A 16,141-nucleotide genomic window follows, 5' to 3' on the forward strand; every position below is an offset into this window, starting at 1 on the left:
GACCCCCATATCCAGTGGTCACCCCAGTCTGGCCAGCGAGCGCGTGCAGACCTTAGCTCCACGCTGGGTCGGCCGCGACATAGTCCCACTGGATGGGGACTGGCCCCGCGAGTTAAACGTCTCGCCAGGACGCTCACGACAGGGTCGAGGCTTATGTCACAGCATTCCTATTTGGCTGACAGCCCCCCTACTCCGGTGGCGTGTGGTCCAGTCAAGAGATGGCGCCCGCCTGTGTTCCTGGTATGGTGAGTAAATGCCCCCCCCCCCCCCCGTTTCCCTGGCGGATTTTGGGGTGGACGCGGGCCCTCTCCCTGGGACGGTCGGACCCTCGCACTCCTGGGTTTCCCTCTGTCCTATTGTGACCCCCCTCCTCTCCACCCCCCCTACCAACCCCCCCCTCATGGGGGACTGTTTGGGCCTACCTGAGCCTGGGGACGCGTGGGTTCGCTGTCCACGGTGCTCAATGATCGTGCGGGGGGGGGCCTTGCTGGGGTTCTCCTGAAGTGGATGGTGCGGATGGGCATTTGGGGGGTCCCCCTGTGGGTCCCTGATTGCCACGATTTTCGGGCGGGGCCGCCATTTTGTTGTAGCCTCTGTCTGCTTCTATGGAGGTGGCCATCTTGGTACACTCGTTTCCAGCCATTTTGCTGGAGATTTTTTGCAGTGAAGGCCGGTGGGAGTGCCTGAAGGACAGTGAGTCTTGAGGGGGGTCTCTCCCTCTCTGTGGGGGTCTGTTAGCGTGTGCCTGACCTCTGGGGGGCACTGTAGCGCTGTGGGGCCATTTAAAAAAAATTTTAATTTTTTCATTTTTTTTTTAAAAAGTTGCTGCCGGGTTCCTCAGGTTCAGTATGGACCCTGCAGGCCATTTTTTCCCACCTGACCCCCTCACGGAGGACGCAGGGCCTTCTGGATCTCCGCTGTCCGTCTTTGCCTTTTCAGCAGTTCAGGACGCATTTGGGCCCGGGGGTTGGTGGTAGGTGTGCTAAAACGTTTCTCCACCTACCCCTGCCACTTCTGATGTCTCGGAGTCTGAGTCTGGCTTAGCCGCCGCAGACGTGGGCCTCCCTGCCGGGTCTGTTACCTCGCGCCCTGTCTCCTCGGATGATGAGGATGACATTTCCACCTCCCCTGGCGCGACAGGCGCTGGTGGACGCACTAGCTGTTTTCAGTGCGTGGCACCCTGCAATTTGGGGGTCGCAGCGGCGGCTGCGCCTAGGGTGCAGGTGGTATCTAGCACTCACATACCTCCCGGAGCTGCTCATTTTGCTGGCTGCTCATGTAGGAGGGGACCGTCTGAGACGTTCCCCTGGGATGACTAAGCGACCGTTAGCCATTGCCCTTTTGGGGGAGTCTCTGGTACAGAGGACTGTTTCCGCCTTTGGTGGACGTACGGTCTCTAGCTGAATGGGACTACCGTTCCGGTGGAGGAATCCTCGTCCTAAAAGGACTTAGGGGATAGGATGGCGCGGGCTGTGGCCTGCGCTCTGTGCTCCCTGGCGTAGCTGCACTGGGAATAGTGTTTATGTTTGCCCTTGCCACGCTGGCTCTGCCTGATGGGCAGAGTCCCAACACCGAGATTTGGTGTGGAGCATGTCCCTCTTGCCCTGGGGGAGCTGTTGGACCAGCTGGCGCAGGGGCTGCATTTTGTTTGCGATGTCGCGCTGGTCGAGGCTCCCTTGTATAACACCTTGTCGTTTTTGGCGTTGGTTGACCGGAGTCTACTTGACCGGAGTGTTGGTCTGCGTATGAAACTTCTAAGACGGTCTTAATAGATCTCCCTTTTCAGGGGGATCGCCTGTTTAGCGCTGCCCTGGATGACATAGGCTGTCAAGGGTGAGGGCCTTTGTCGCAGTCGGGGTTCCTCCCTTTTGGCTGACAAACAGTTTCTTCGTCCTTCGGGGACAGTCGATGTGACGATGTCCTTCCTGACTTCCGCGTGGGTTCCAGATGACCCTGGTCGGGCGTACATGGGTTTGGTTTTTTCCAGACCTGCGGACAAGGCCTACTCAGCCTGAAAGTGCTTCCTCTCCCATCTAGGGGGTCGAGGACCTGCGGCTGGCTCAGATCCCAGGCTGACTGGGTTTAAGAGGTCATGCGGTCCAGTTGCAAGATCGAGTTTCGATCCGGTTGTTTCCGGTAAGGTTTTTCTCTTCCAATGTACGGCTGTCTCCGGATCGCTTACAGGCGCTCTGTGGGGCAGTTCAGGCTCTGGTTCAACAAGCTGGACCTACTGGTCCTTTGTTGGTTCCATGCAGATCACAAATTTAAGTTGGTATTGGTTCGCACGGTTGTGGCTACTCTACATCAGGGTGCTTCCTGGCCTCCATAGACCTCAAGCTGCCTACCTTCACGTCCCGTTATGTTCTGGAAATCTGCGGGTTCTCCGTTTTTTGCCGTGGGGAAGGATCTCTTTGTTTGTGGCGTTACCCTTTGGTCTCGCTTATGCTGCTAGGGTCTTCACAACGGTGTTGGCTCCAGTCCTGGCGCTGTTGCGGCAGCGGGACATATCGGCCCTGGTTTCCTGGCCGCTCTGCTTCTCCGTTTGGAGTCCCCTATGGTGCTGTCAATGAAGTTGGTTGTCACCGTGGGAACCCTGGTGGAGTTCAGGTGGGTTCTGAACCTTCAGAAATCATCCCTGGTCCTTTCCATGAGAATGGACTTTCTGGGTCTGACTTTGGACTCGTCCTCGGTCAGGGTGTTTCTCCCTCCGGGGTCAAAACTCTTGACACTTTAGACTGCGGTCGACTGTTGCTGTTCCGCACATGGTCTTCCCTTTGGACCTGCATGCGAGTTCTGGGACTGATGGTGTTGTTTTTCAAGACAGTCCTTTTCGCTCAGTCCCTCTAGGGATCCCCCAGGAGGCACTCCTTCTCGAAGGAGACTGGAATCCAAACTCTCTGGACTTGCGGATCCGACTGGGCCAGGTGCCCGGGAGTCTTGCTCTGGAATCCTTCCTCCCCATCTACTGGACAATTGTCACCACGGATGCAAGCTTGTCCGGGTGGGGAGGAGTCCTTGGCAGGTTTTCGGCTTCGGGAGTATGGTCCCTAGAGGATCCAGGTTACCGCTTATTGTCCTGGGGCTGAGAGTGATCCAGCTTTGTCTAGTTCACTGGATCGGGCACCTGCAGCTGTCCGGTGCACTTTCAATAGACTACGCCGCGACCGTGGCTTGTGTCATTCACCACGGGGCATCAAAAGTGTCCTTGCTGCCTTGGAAGTGATGTTTCTTTGTTGGGCAGATCCGCTGTCTCTTCGCTGTTCCCTTTCCAGGGGAGAAACAACACAATTGGTAGGCGGTTTGCCTCAGTCGACAGGCCCTGGATGCAGGGCAATGGTCCCTTCACCCGGAGTCGTTCCAGCAGTTGTGCCTTCATTTGGGGCACTCCGGACATGGGCCTGTTGGCATCGCATCTACAGGATAGTGCAGAGGTCGTGGCCCGCTCCTGAGACCCTCTGGCGGGTGCAATGGTGGCCTCATGGGTTCTGTCATGGGCAAGAACATTCGCTAGGTTCAACATGTTCGATGCTGAAATGTTTGGCGTAGTCACCTGTGCAAGGCGGACGCCGGCATGGTCATGCGAGAGTGCTCGCTGATGGGCCGAGGTCAGTTTAGGCTGCTGTCTGCCTTTCCTCCTCTCCTGTTGCTGCCAAGAAACCTTCGCAGGATTGAGGCGGCAGGGATTTAGGTTATTCTCGTGGCTCCGGACTTGCCTCGCCGAGCTTGGTACGCCAACCTGGTCAGGCTTGCTGCTGACGCTCCTTGGGTTTCTTCTCTCCGGGGCCAATCTCCCATCCGGCTTTACGTTCGCCGGCTTGGCTGTTGTAAGCCAGGTGTCAAAGGACAGGGGGGTTGTCTGCTTCGGTGATTCCCACCCTGCGTAAAGCGTGGGAAGCGTCTTCTATGATTATTTTTTTCATCATATGAGAAAGTTGCGTATTGCGTGGTGTGAGTCTTCTTGGACTCCCCCTCGCTCTTGCTCAGTGGCCAGATCTTGGCTTCCTTCAACAGGGGGATTGATCAAAAGTTGGCCTTGAGTACTGTCAAGAGTTGGGTTCGGCTTTGATCATGTTTATTCCACAGGCCGTTGGCCGCCCGTTCCCTGGTGCGTAACTTTTTCCAGGGGGTGCGACACTTGGTTCTTCCGGTGCAACCTCCATCGCCAACTGGGGACCTGGGTTGGTGCAGTTGGTTCTTCCAGACCCTCCTTTGCGGGTATCGTGGGTATCCCCTGCTTACCTTATTGCAGAAGGTGGTCTTGGTTGCTGTCACTCTGCACACGGGGTGTCGGCACTGGCGACATTGTCCTGTCATTCTCCCTATCTGTTGGTTCATGGGGCCAGGTGGTACTTCGTCCGGATCCGTCCTTCCCTCCGAAGGTGGTTTCTAGTGTTCACTTGCATGGAGCCATGATGTTGCCTTCTTGTGTCCTGAGCCCCCTCATCCTACGGAATGTGCGCTGCATACTCTGGATGGAGTTCGGGCACTCGAGGGGTACTTGGCGACTACTGAGTCTTCCCGTAGTCAGGTTCGCTCTCTGTGCTCACGGATGGCCCAAGGACAGGGCTGCCTGTGTCTGCTGCGACTATTTCCAGGTGAATCGGACAGTCGGTGGTGCAGGCTTCTTCATTTATGGGTCAGGTCCTACCTTTCCCTGTTTCGGCACTTTCTACTTGGGTGCCTAGTGCTTCCTGGGCTTTTTGCCATACAGGCATCTGTGCTTCAGGTTATAAGATGACTACCTGGTCATTTGTTCACACCTTTGCTACGTTTTATGAGGTAGATGTGCTGGCATCTGTAGATGCCTCTTTTCGGCCTCAAGGTTTTTTGCTGGCTGCTGTTTGGAGGGCTTTTGGCCTTCCTTGAGGGTGTTTACTGTTTGTTTTTAGGTGGGCCTCATCTTTTGTTCTGATGAGTCCTATGTTGCCTGGTTGGCTGTGTTTGGCCTTGGGAACTTGTTCTTTTCTGCTGTTCCCACCCCTCATTTTATGGCACTGCTTTGGGACGTCCCTACTGATATGAATCAGAGAGAACTGCGTCCGTCAATGAACGATAGAGAAAACTGGATTTTTGACTTACCGTAAAATCCTTTTCTCTTAAGTTTCTCTTAATACAAAATGTAAATTATGAGTGTGTGCAATACACCCCTTAACTTTAAGAATGAGTCAGAGACCATATTTATTTTACAGTTAGAAATGGTGGGAAGGCAGGGCAGAATTATAGCTGTGGGAGACTTCAACTATCCCGATACTGGATTGGCAGAACTTAATGCTCAGCATGGTTTTATATGATCTGAACCAGTTCATTACATGTTATATTGGCTAATTTCAGTGAAAGGAGCATTAAAGCAGTACTTTTTTGTATGTCCGCACGCCAACATCCATGTTAAATAAAGCTCTGTAGCTGCAGATGTATTCTTTGACCGAACTATACTAGTATGCCCCCTGCTTTCCAGGCATACGAATTTCATCCTGCTTTAAAGTGAGAAAATAGGTAATCTTTTTTGCTTCACTGCTTACCATTTGAATAGAATGCCCTTTGTGGTTTATGTTTAATTTAGACCTTTTACAGCTTGTCCTTAACATTGCAAGCATCCCGTAAGGGCAACTCCATTTTCATGGGGAAAAAATAACAAATAAAAAATAATAATAATATAGCATATACAATTGCAACACAAGTCAAATTGTAATTGAATATTATTAAAAAATTATCTTTTCAATCTGCTCTCTAATTTTCTGTAAAGTATTTTTTTTCAATATGGCTACCTGGAGGTGTTCTGTGCACAAAATGTGTACAGAACACCCCCCAGAAACACAATTTCCTGCGTGTGTGATTGGCTCACTGATTTTCCCAGACATCTACACTAAGATACAAGTCAGATTTTTGGCATCCCCTGCAAAATAAATGTAATGTAATGTAAAAAAAATTTTGGTAGGATCCTCCCAATAGGAAATAACATCTAAAGGGATGCAGACCCTGCAATTTTCCTCATAAATACAAACATGACATGTGGCATCCCAAATAAAGTGATACCGTTAGCCATACATGATCTGATCCACCTCTATAATCGCCATATAGATTTTCCAATCGGTTTCAAGTACAGTCACATGAAAGGGAATAGTCACTTGACATACAGCTCTATTCAAGAGTGTGTTTTATTTGACTAATGAGATAGAAGGTCTAAGGCCTTGTTCACACTGGTGTGACATGAAAGTTGTGAAACTGTCCATTCAACTTTGCCCTGCGACTTTAGGCCGACATTGTTTCGACTTCCATGCTACTTTAATGAACTGGATCCGATTTTGATCTGACTTGAGATGAGTGCAACTTGTCCTTTGCCCAATCAAAACAATACCTTTGGGTCTGGTATGAATTTTAAAGTAAAACCCCATGCCAAAAAAAAAAAAACAATTAAAAAAAATTAATTAAAAAAAAACAGCGTGAGGTTCCCCTCCGCCGCAAATCCATACCAGACACTTAGGTCTGGTATAGATTTTGAAGAAAAATGTATGGGCCCCCCCTAAAATCTATGCCAGACCCTTATCCGAGCATGCAGCCTGGCAGGCCAGGAAAGGGGGGGCGAGCTGCCCCAAAGCACCTTGTCCCTATATTGACACACAACTCTGGGCTTCCCCACAACTCTGGGCTGTGGTCGTGGGGGTCTGCGGGCAGGAGGCTTACCGGAATTTGGAAGCCCCTTTTAAGAAAGGTGGCCCCCAGATCCAGCCCCCCTATGTGAATAAGTATGGGATACATAGTACCCCTACCCATTCACCCAAAAAAAAGTTTAGTGTAAGAAAAACAGAAAGCAGTTTTTGACAAGTCCTTTATTAAAAATGAATAACGTTCCCCGTGGTAGCTCTAACATCAATCACAATGGCCGCTGACGAACCGTTTTAAAAAAAAAAAAAAAAACTGGAGCTACCACTTGGGGTGGGGGCGTTAGTATTAGCTTTTTATGAAAGTCTTACTGTACACTACACTTGTACACTACACTTTTTTGGGTGAATGGCTAGGGGTATTATGTACCCCATTCTTATTCAAATGGGGGGCAGGATCTGGGGGCCCTTTTTTCTTATAGGGGGCTTTAAGATTCTGATAAGCCCCCTGCCCGCAGACCCCTACAACTACAGCCCAGGGTTTTGGGGAAGAGGCCCTTGCCCCATCAACATGGGGACAACGTGCACCCCCCCCCCCATGTTGAGGGCATGTGGCCTGGTATGGTTCATGGAGGGGGGCATCCGCTCTCCTCCCCCCCCTTTCCTGGCCTGTGGGTCTGGTATGGATTTAGTGGTGACCCCACACCATTCTTTTATTCTTATAAAGGTTTCCCTAAGATCCATAACAGACCCAAAAGGGCCTGGTAACGATTCTGGGGGGGACCCCATGCAGTTTTTTTTTTAAAGTAAATTTTGCATTCCTAATATTGCATACACTATAACACACAACAGGAGGGGCTACAGCAGCATTGGGTTGTCGGGGAAATTTGACCTCTGAGCACATGTCGCTTGTCACATGTCAGATGAGTTAAGATGGTGGTCCGACTTGGATGCGATTTCCATTATATTCTATGGCCTGAAATCTCACCCAAGTCGGACCAAAGTAGTGCAGGGACCTTTTCAGAAGTCAGAGCGACACAAGTCGGATCGGTTAGGATGGCTCTCATGGGGAAACATTGATTTTGAAATGCTATACGACATGTGCTCTCAAAGTTGGAGTGCATGTCACACCAGTGTGAACCTGGCTAAAAAGTTGAAGTTTATTTCAACACCAGTCATTTTGAAAAAAAAAAAAAAAAAGTAAAAAGACACACCAAAATAAGCAGTTTTTAACCAGCATGTCCTATCAAATGCAAGTATCCCACAACTACAAGGTAAGATATTTAGTAAACATTTACAGAATACTACATATCATAGGTGCATTTACAAGAGTATGCGTTTGCCATTTGTGGTTCTCTGCACGTGAATAGATGTTTAGACATATTGAAATGTTTTCTTTTACTTTTTTGAAAGTTTTAGCACACAGGGGTGCCATCTGAGCTAAGTTTTGTTGTATTTCTTAATCTTAAAGGGTAACTACACTTTCCTAAAAAAACAGATTGCAAAAAAAAAAAAATATATATATATATAGCATATACAATTGCTACTCAAGTCATATTGTAATTGAATGTTTCAATCTGCAGCTCTGTAATTTTCTGTAAAATGCAATATGGCTACCTGGAGGGATTCTGTACACAGAATGTGTACAGAATGCCCCCCAAAGACATCAATTCCTGTTTTTGTGATTGGCTCACTGATTATCCCAGAAGTCTGCACTTCAAGATACAAGTAAGATTTCAGGCACCCCCTGCAACAAAATGTCCTTTTTGGTGAGATACTAACAGTAGGAAACCATGTCTAAAGGGATGCAGACCCTGCAATTTTCCTCATTAGAGCCCTGTAAGTGCAGCAGCTGATTGATAATGATAAAACCACTCATTAGATTTACTTACCACATGTACACAGACAAACACACCACGTCCATTAGTAGAAACACACCACACCCAAGAATTCTCCAGAGTTTCATGAGATGGTCATGAGATCGGTATCTTTATAAACACCCCTTATTTTTGCAATGACCTGTAATTCTTGTAAGAATCTACCAGTGGCAGCTGGTGCTCAAAATTTTTTTTGGGGGGGGGGGGGGGGGGCGCAAAAAGAAAAATGTAATATGTATTGCTTCACGGCAAAAAACGCGGTAAAAAATTGAGTGACTTTGAGGTCATGGTACAGGCATGGCACAGATGATGGTATAGGCATGACACAGGTGATGGTACAGGCATGGCACAGGTCAATGTACAGGCATGGCACAGGTCAATGTACAGCACTGCATGCAAAAGATCTGGACATGTTCTCCAGGCGGTAGGATTCATACCCATTTCTGCAATACAGGCTTTGTGCAAAAACCACAAAGTGCGCCGCCACCCCCCTATCCCCCCTCCCAAGCCATGTTCCCTCATCCTATCCATAGTTTCCGCAGGGCTTCTGTGCCCACTTCTATGCTGACACTCCCCTCTCCGTCATACCAGGTGAACAGCCAGAATGAAAGAAGAAAGCGGACACGGTACCTGTGCGCCAGGAATACATCCTGTCACTTCACCTCCTCGCTCGTACTGCGCTCTGCTCTCTGCTACTGCCCCGGGCTGGCTTCCTTCTCTGGCATGTCGGCGACTGGCGAATCCTCAGTCCTCCCGGCTCCCGCCTCCGTCCTCCCCAGAGTCCCCAGCCAATGGCATGGGGTTTGCCTTTCGGCCAATCAGGTAGCGCGTATCGGACGTGCTTCCTGATTGGCCAGGAGGAGGATCCGTGTGACAATAGCGAATTTTCATTCGCTATTGTCACACAATGGGTGAGCTTGGGACGCACTGCTCTGCACCCCGGGTCCACCCTTTTTTTTTTAGCCTGTGAGAGCCTCTGGCTCTAATCACATGGCTAAAAAAAGAAAAAAAAAATCCCATTTTACTCCATGCGTCCGGCGCCCCGCATGTAGATTAGGGGGCCGGACGCATGGATAGGGGGGGCGGTGCCCCTGCGCCCTCAACACACCGGCCACCACTGGAATCTACCTCATAGGGGGATTGCTGTATTACTCCTAAACAATGTCCCTGTCATTAAACATGAATTGGCCCTACATTTGATCTGTCTGGAAAAGCCCTACAAGATCAGTTGCTAAGTTCCTTGGGGGCCATTCCAGATGCTTATAGTCTTGCCTGCATTACTGTCAGGGTCCTAACCGTAACACTGTCAGGGTCCTAACCGTAACAAAAATAATAATAACATTATTTGAACATCCCACAAAAAAAAAAAAAAAAAAAAAAACATACTACCTCAATTTCTTGCTGATTTTTGTGAACTCCACAAGGCCAGCCTCCATGGGCAGTGTCAAATCTCTGGCAGTTAGCATTAGCCTGCAGTCTTCATAGGTATGATCAGTTACCGGCAGCCCTAAAGCCCTGAAAAATAAATATTACATGCATGATTGCGATGCTTTTTTCTAAAACGATTGTATATTTTATTGTTTATACTTCATTTTTTTTACCAGTAAATGGAAGTAAACAATACAAGGAGTACAATTTTCAGAATAAGTACAATACAAAGGTGTACAATTTAGATACTGTTGCAAAGGATTGTATGGCAAACAGTTGTTAAATTACATAGCAAGTAGCAACCAACTTGTTACCAGATAAAGAAATGTATAAAAATAGACAAAAGGAGGCCAAACACATTATCAATGTTGGCATTGTAGCACTGCCCTCGAAAGGACTGCCAGAATCACACTTTTCGGGTCCCCCGGGGGTTACCAGCACACAGTTCTTTTGTTCTCCTTCCTTGGCTCGTTTCAATAATCAGTCCAGGGGTATTTGGTTGTTTTGTGTTTTATTATAAATTAGGGATAGGAGAAGTGAATAGTGGGATACTCTAAATTAACTATGCACAATGTTGGAGGACTTCTATCTTCATGTACAGCCAGGCTGTTGATTTATCCTGTCACTAAAGGTGAATTTGAATTGAGTCTCTTTCTTAAGACAACTTGGTGAACTATTGATTATCTGCAGGACACTCTCCTCAGCATCCTTGCTCTCTCTCTCTTTACTGCTGACACCCCATCCTCTGAATATCCTACATGTGGGGTGGCCCCCCTCAGGTCAGGCCCCTTGCCACAAGTCCCTGTACCTGCGGAAAGTTTTTTCTAGTGTCTCCAGTTTCTCCCCTTCAGTCAGCTCTACTGGACCTCTGGGTTCAGCTCCTCTCATCCATTCCTTCGGCCCCCAGGATGACCTCCTGCAACCATGTGCCACGGCTACAGAGGAGGAGGCAACCGCCCCCCTCCCTCCAGGACTCTGCTCTCCAGCCAAGGACCCTGCAGCACATGTGCTCCTGGCTTTTATACAGTATCCCAGAATGCACTGAGGCGACCTGCCAATGCCAATCACCAGGACTATATCAAAGCCTATGCATTCAATCGTCAGGTTTCTTCCCACTGTCCAACATGCCTCCCTATTGGACCAGTGTGAAACACTCTCTAGACACAATGAATCGCATACTGAGCACAATGAACAGACCTCAACAACAGATCCTGCTCTCTGGTAAGCAAAGAGCAATATAGATTTGCCTGCACCTCTCTGGTAAGCAAACCGGGCAAAAAACTATAATCTCTCTCTAGCACCTACGGAGGAGGGTGCTACACCATAGCACATAAAGAGGATTACATTATTAAATCCATTAACAAAGCAAAAAAACTTTTTTAGGTACATCAGTGATAGGCAAAAGTACCAAATGAAAACTGGGCAAAACACTTATGTTGAGGGAGACCTGGATATAGCAAACCATTTAAACAATTGCTTTAGTCTTCTCAGAAATAAATTGTACTAGCAATAAGTCGGGGAATCATATTGGTTCTAGCAATATCATTTTTAGGATTTCTGGAGACAGAGGTGGCAGAGAAACTGGCTCAGTTAAAGTAAATAAAGCAATGGGCCCTGAGGGTATTCATGCCAGAGTTCTAAGGGTATTCACATTCACATCTAGAGTTCACATCTAGGCGTTGCTATTTTATAGGCGTTTTTGCAAGTGTTTTACAGGCTTTTTTTGCAGGTATTTGGAGGAAGGCATCTAAAAAAAACGCCTGTAATCTGCCCAAAAAGAAGCTCATGTACTTTTTGGAGCATCTGGCGTTTTGCTCAAGGCATCGGAACGCTCAGATGTGAACAGTGGCCATTGAAATGAATATGATTGGTCTTGTTGAGTGTTTTTTGAGCTCATCCTTAAAGCTGAAAAACGCCCCAAAATGCCTACATGTGAACGTAGCCTAAGAGAACTTTGAGGTAGAGTTGTTGGACCATTTACAAATCTTTTTAATCGATCAATCTCTTCCAACAGGAGAAGTTCCCAATGACTGGTGGACACCTAAGAATCAGCATAACTTAAAAACAAACTTCCTGGACCCAAAGCCGCATGGCCTTACTGATGGCAAATCATGTCAGACTAATCAGATTTTTTGACTATATTACCAATGCTTTGGACCAGGGTGGTGCTGTGGACAGCGCATATCTTGATTTCAGCAGGGCATTTAACCTCCTTAGCGGTATTCCCGAGTGTGGCTCGGGGTGAAATTTCCGAGCCATTAGCGGTAACCCTGAGCCACACTCGAGGTACCGCTAGGGAGATTGCTGGATCCTGTAAGAGAGGGTACTCACCTTGTCCCCGGGATCCAGCGATATATCCCGGCAGTGTGCGGCGGCCAGATCTTGCGCCCAATACTCTGAGCCCCGGCTTCCGTCTCCTGCGACGTGACGCTCGCAGAGGGGTGGAACCGGCGGCAAATTCAAATAGTAAAACACACATGCACACTGATACATTACAAAATAAAATAAATTCACATTAGTTTGCCCCCCAGTGCCCTTTCCTGCAGTTTTACTGTACTTTTTATGTGTGTATATATATATATATATATATATATATATATATATATATATATATATATATATATATAAATATATATATACACATATACATACATACTTTAACTTATTTATAGTTATTTATTATATTATAATTTATGATTTTGTGTTTCAAACTTTATCATACCCGAGATGTTATAAAGAAGAACGCACAGTAAAAAAAAAATCATATGTAAATAGTTGGTTTGGGCTGCTCGTTCTTTAGAATTACATGCAAAATAATGGTACCGCTTTCAGCACCTAAAATCCGAAACAATCATACCACCAGGGAGGTTAATACAGTTCCACATGATGATCTACTACAAAAGTTGTACAAGATAGGACTCAACCCTTGGGCGTTTTATATTTATCTGAAGTTTGGATCACCACCCATAACACGCTCCCTCTGTCTTGAGGACAAGGCATATGTTTATCCATCTACGTTATATGATTCACCTCTTTTATCAAGTTTACAATTCTTGGAGATGCCTGAGGAAATAAACTATGATCATAAAAAGGTGACCATCATAACAACTGTGATGGCCTGGGCTCAACCATAAAAGAATGCACAAAAATAATCCATATATAAAGAATCCAAAAATAAATAAATAAATAGGAGCACTCGTTGGGACTTGGCAACAGAAGTAACATTCAAAAGTGTAGGTTATTCAGATCGACATTTCAGTGGAGTGCTGAAGACCTGCATCCCACCAAAATCTCAACCTGAATAAACTACACTTTTTATTTTTACCATTTTGTTTCTGTATATCAATGAGTACCACTAAATCCAAACTTATTTATATTTCTACTTTTTCATATGTGAATTTCTTCATGTAAGGATATACTGTACATATGAAGCGGTTTCAATAACCGGAAAGAAAAAAAAAAGTAAAAACATTCAATATTAGTCTTTTAGCTCTCCACAACCCTTTTTGTATATAATTTAAAACTAGGGTGGACAAGATTTGCTTTCCATAATGAGGAGTCAGTTAAATGAGCGAGAATAATATGGCTTCCTTCATTTTATAGGCAAAACTTCTTGCCTTCTTTTAAATTTGTCAGAACAGGCAGAACAAATTATACAGTTTGGCTCACATTCGGTGCTTAAATCATTCCAATATCAATTGTTTTTGCATCTACTGTACCGTAAATGATATCTGATGTGAACACCTTCTGTTTTAAAAATATATCTGCACCCTGTTTTTCAATACAAATCACAAACTTTTCGCTGACGATGTTATACTTATTCATCACTAACCCTTCAATCTCCCATCCAAACATAATTTCCATTAAAATTCCACTTCAACTACCTTTGCCAAGTTATCATGTTAATGAGAAAAAAAGCAAAGGCTTATATACATTATCTTCACAACCCAAGAAAAGTACAGATGAGCAACCGGGTTACATGTGGACAGCAGTGGGGCCAGCAATGGATATGTACAGAATACAATTCTGAAAACTGCTGCTGTATGCATATATCGTGTGCATGCAGTGTGTAGCGCCACCAAGAAGAAACCACTGTGTTCTGCCAGCCCGGAAGACTCCTCGTGCCCCTGCCAGCAGAACACAATAGTAACAACTGAATGTGTTCTTGGGAGAGTGGAGCAATTTTCTTTCCTTCCACCCATGGTAAAAGGAAAGAAAATCTAATCACCTATGGTATGCCTTACAGATGTCTTTTAATATAGGTCTGAGTTCTAGATCTATGTAGTTAACCACTTTAAGACAAGGCGTCTTTCTGATATTTGTTGCTTACAAGTTAAAATCAGTATTTTTTGCTAGAAAATTACTTAGAACCCCTCAAACATTATATGTCTATTTTTTTAGCAGAGACTGGAGAATAAAATGCTGGTCGTTGCAATATTTTATATCACGTGTTATTTTCGCAGCGGTTGAAAGGCAATTTTTTTGGGAAAAAATACACTTCACTGAATATAAAAAAAAAACTAAACAGTACAGTTAGCTCAATTTTTTTGTATACTGTGAAAGATAATGTTAAGCTGAGCAAATAGATACCTAACAAGTTACGCTTTAAAAATGCACGGTTCTTATAAATTTCCATCGGCAGCTCTATACAAATGTTTAACAGTTACCAGTTTAGAGTTACAGAGCAGGTATTTTGCTAGAATTATTGCTCTCGCTGTAATGATGGCAGCAATATCTCACTGTTTACATTTGCGAGCGTGACTTACTTATGCTTTTTCTTTGGCACACAAGCATGGCGAGGGAGGCACTTTAAAATGATTTTTTTCTCTTTTGTTCACTGACGGACAAAGCTTCAAGTCTTCAGACCATTGGGCTTTATGCGGTCTCTCTTTAGGAGTAGGACTAGGCGGAACCCTTTTTGGTTACGCCCCTGGGGCAGTCCCAGAGGGTGTACCATCACTTCCTGCTGAAGGACTCCAGTTTTTTCTGCCTTGTCAGGCGTAAGGACCTGGCTCTCTGCTGGGATCTGCGGTCCTGGCATTTTTTCCTATTTAAATGGATTTTTTAACTTTTTCTTTATTATTTTTGTTCCTGTGTGAACTACATTCAACTATTCCTGTGTGAACTACAATCAACAGCTGGACTGGGCAACACACTGGATATTCTAGATCCTTATGGCCTTCCTAATCAGGCCTGCGAGCGCGACCCAACTATTAGCTCCACGCTAGGTTGGCCGCTGGTGGGGCTGTCCTTACCTGGAGTGCTGCGGGGGGGTCCCCTCATGGGGGGTCTGTGCTTCCCTGGGGTCCAGGCTCCCATGCAGCGCCACTTGGTGCCACCATTTAGCCGTGGATTCTGTATTCCCAGCTTTGGCGGCCCGGATTGTGTAGTCCAGCGCCCATGTTTTTGGTTTCCCCATAGAGTGTTAAAGAGGCCATTTTCCTGTAGTTTGATGCAGTGCTGAGGCTGTGGGGGCCTCTAGTGTCAGGTCAGCATTTCCTCTTTCTCAGGTGGTGAATCTCTGGGGGTATTCTATCCTTCCTCTGCTGTATACAGCGCTGTGGGTTCGCTGATTCTTGTGGTGCCTCAGCGATGTACAGGGGGGAGGTGTGACGGTATACACCGTCACTGAGAATGAAAGACCGTCACTATATGTGGGGCCCTTGGAGTAATGTTACTTTGGATTCAAGCCAAGTCTCCCCAAGACAGTAAGACTCATAGCAGATGCTAATATCAGCTCAACCACCTGTCTTCCACACATTGAATATGCATTGAATATGCTGATTTACTCACCTGTTATCTACTGGGGGTTCTGTGTTTACATTTATGATAATGTGTATTGTACTTCAATGTCAGAGAGCCTGTCACTGGTGGTCCCTTCCTATTGTCTGTGTATTAAGGTGTGATGTGTTTTCTGTTAAGCCTGTCTGTCCCATTGTTAATTGTTAATGAACTCACATGTTGTTTCTGTCCAGATGGCTAGATATTTAGTTCAGGTTAATTCTATTTCTGTACACAATTTCATCTGCATATGATAATGTAATCAGGCACCTGACCTGAGGGGGGGGGTAATCTGATCAGGAGGGGGATGTCCATGCTGTATATAAAAATTGTGTGAGAGTGTTCAATAAAGGAGAAGGTTCCAGAACATTTACAAGCTAAGTTGTCGGCTAGTTTTGTATGGGGGGTGGCTAGAATACTTGATATCTATGTTCAAGACTGGAGGAAGCGGTATAC

The 16,141-nt window shown here is 46.3% G+C and overlaps 1 protein-coding gene across 1 annotated transcript in view; it reads right to left on the reverse strand.

The window, feature by feature from the left end:
• The window catches only part of LPCAT2 (lysophosphatidylcholine acyltransferase 2), a gene marked incomplete at its 5' end in the record, with an annotated part of 226,525 nt that overhangs the window by 38,863 nt on the left and 171,521 nt on the right, over positions 1 to 16,141 (reverse strand). Inside the window, one exon of the mRNA XM_082270732.1 lies at positions 9,866 to 9,991. Coding sequence (XP_082126858.1) covers positions 9,866 to 9,991 — 126 coding nt within the window. The remainder of the gene's footprint in view (positions 1 to 9,865; positions 9,992 to 16,141) is intronic.

The sequence above is a fragment of the Pelophylax lessonae genome, assembly GCF_965119305.1.
Source record: "Pelophylax lessonae genome assembly, chromosome: 10".
NCBI lineage: Eukaryota > Metazoa > Chordata > Amphibia > Anura > Ranidae > Pelophylax > Pelophylax lessonae.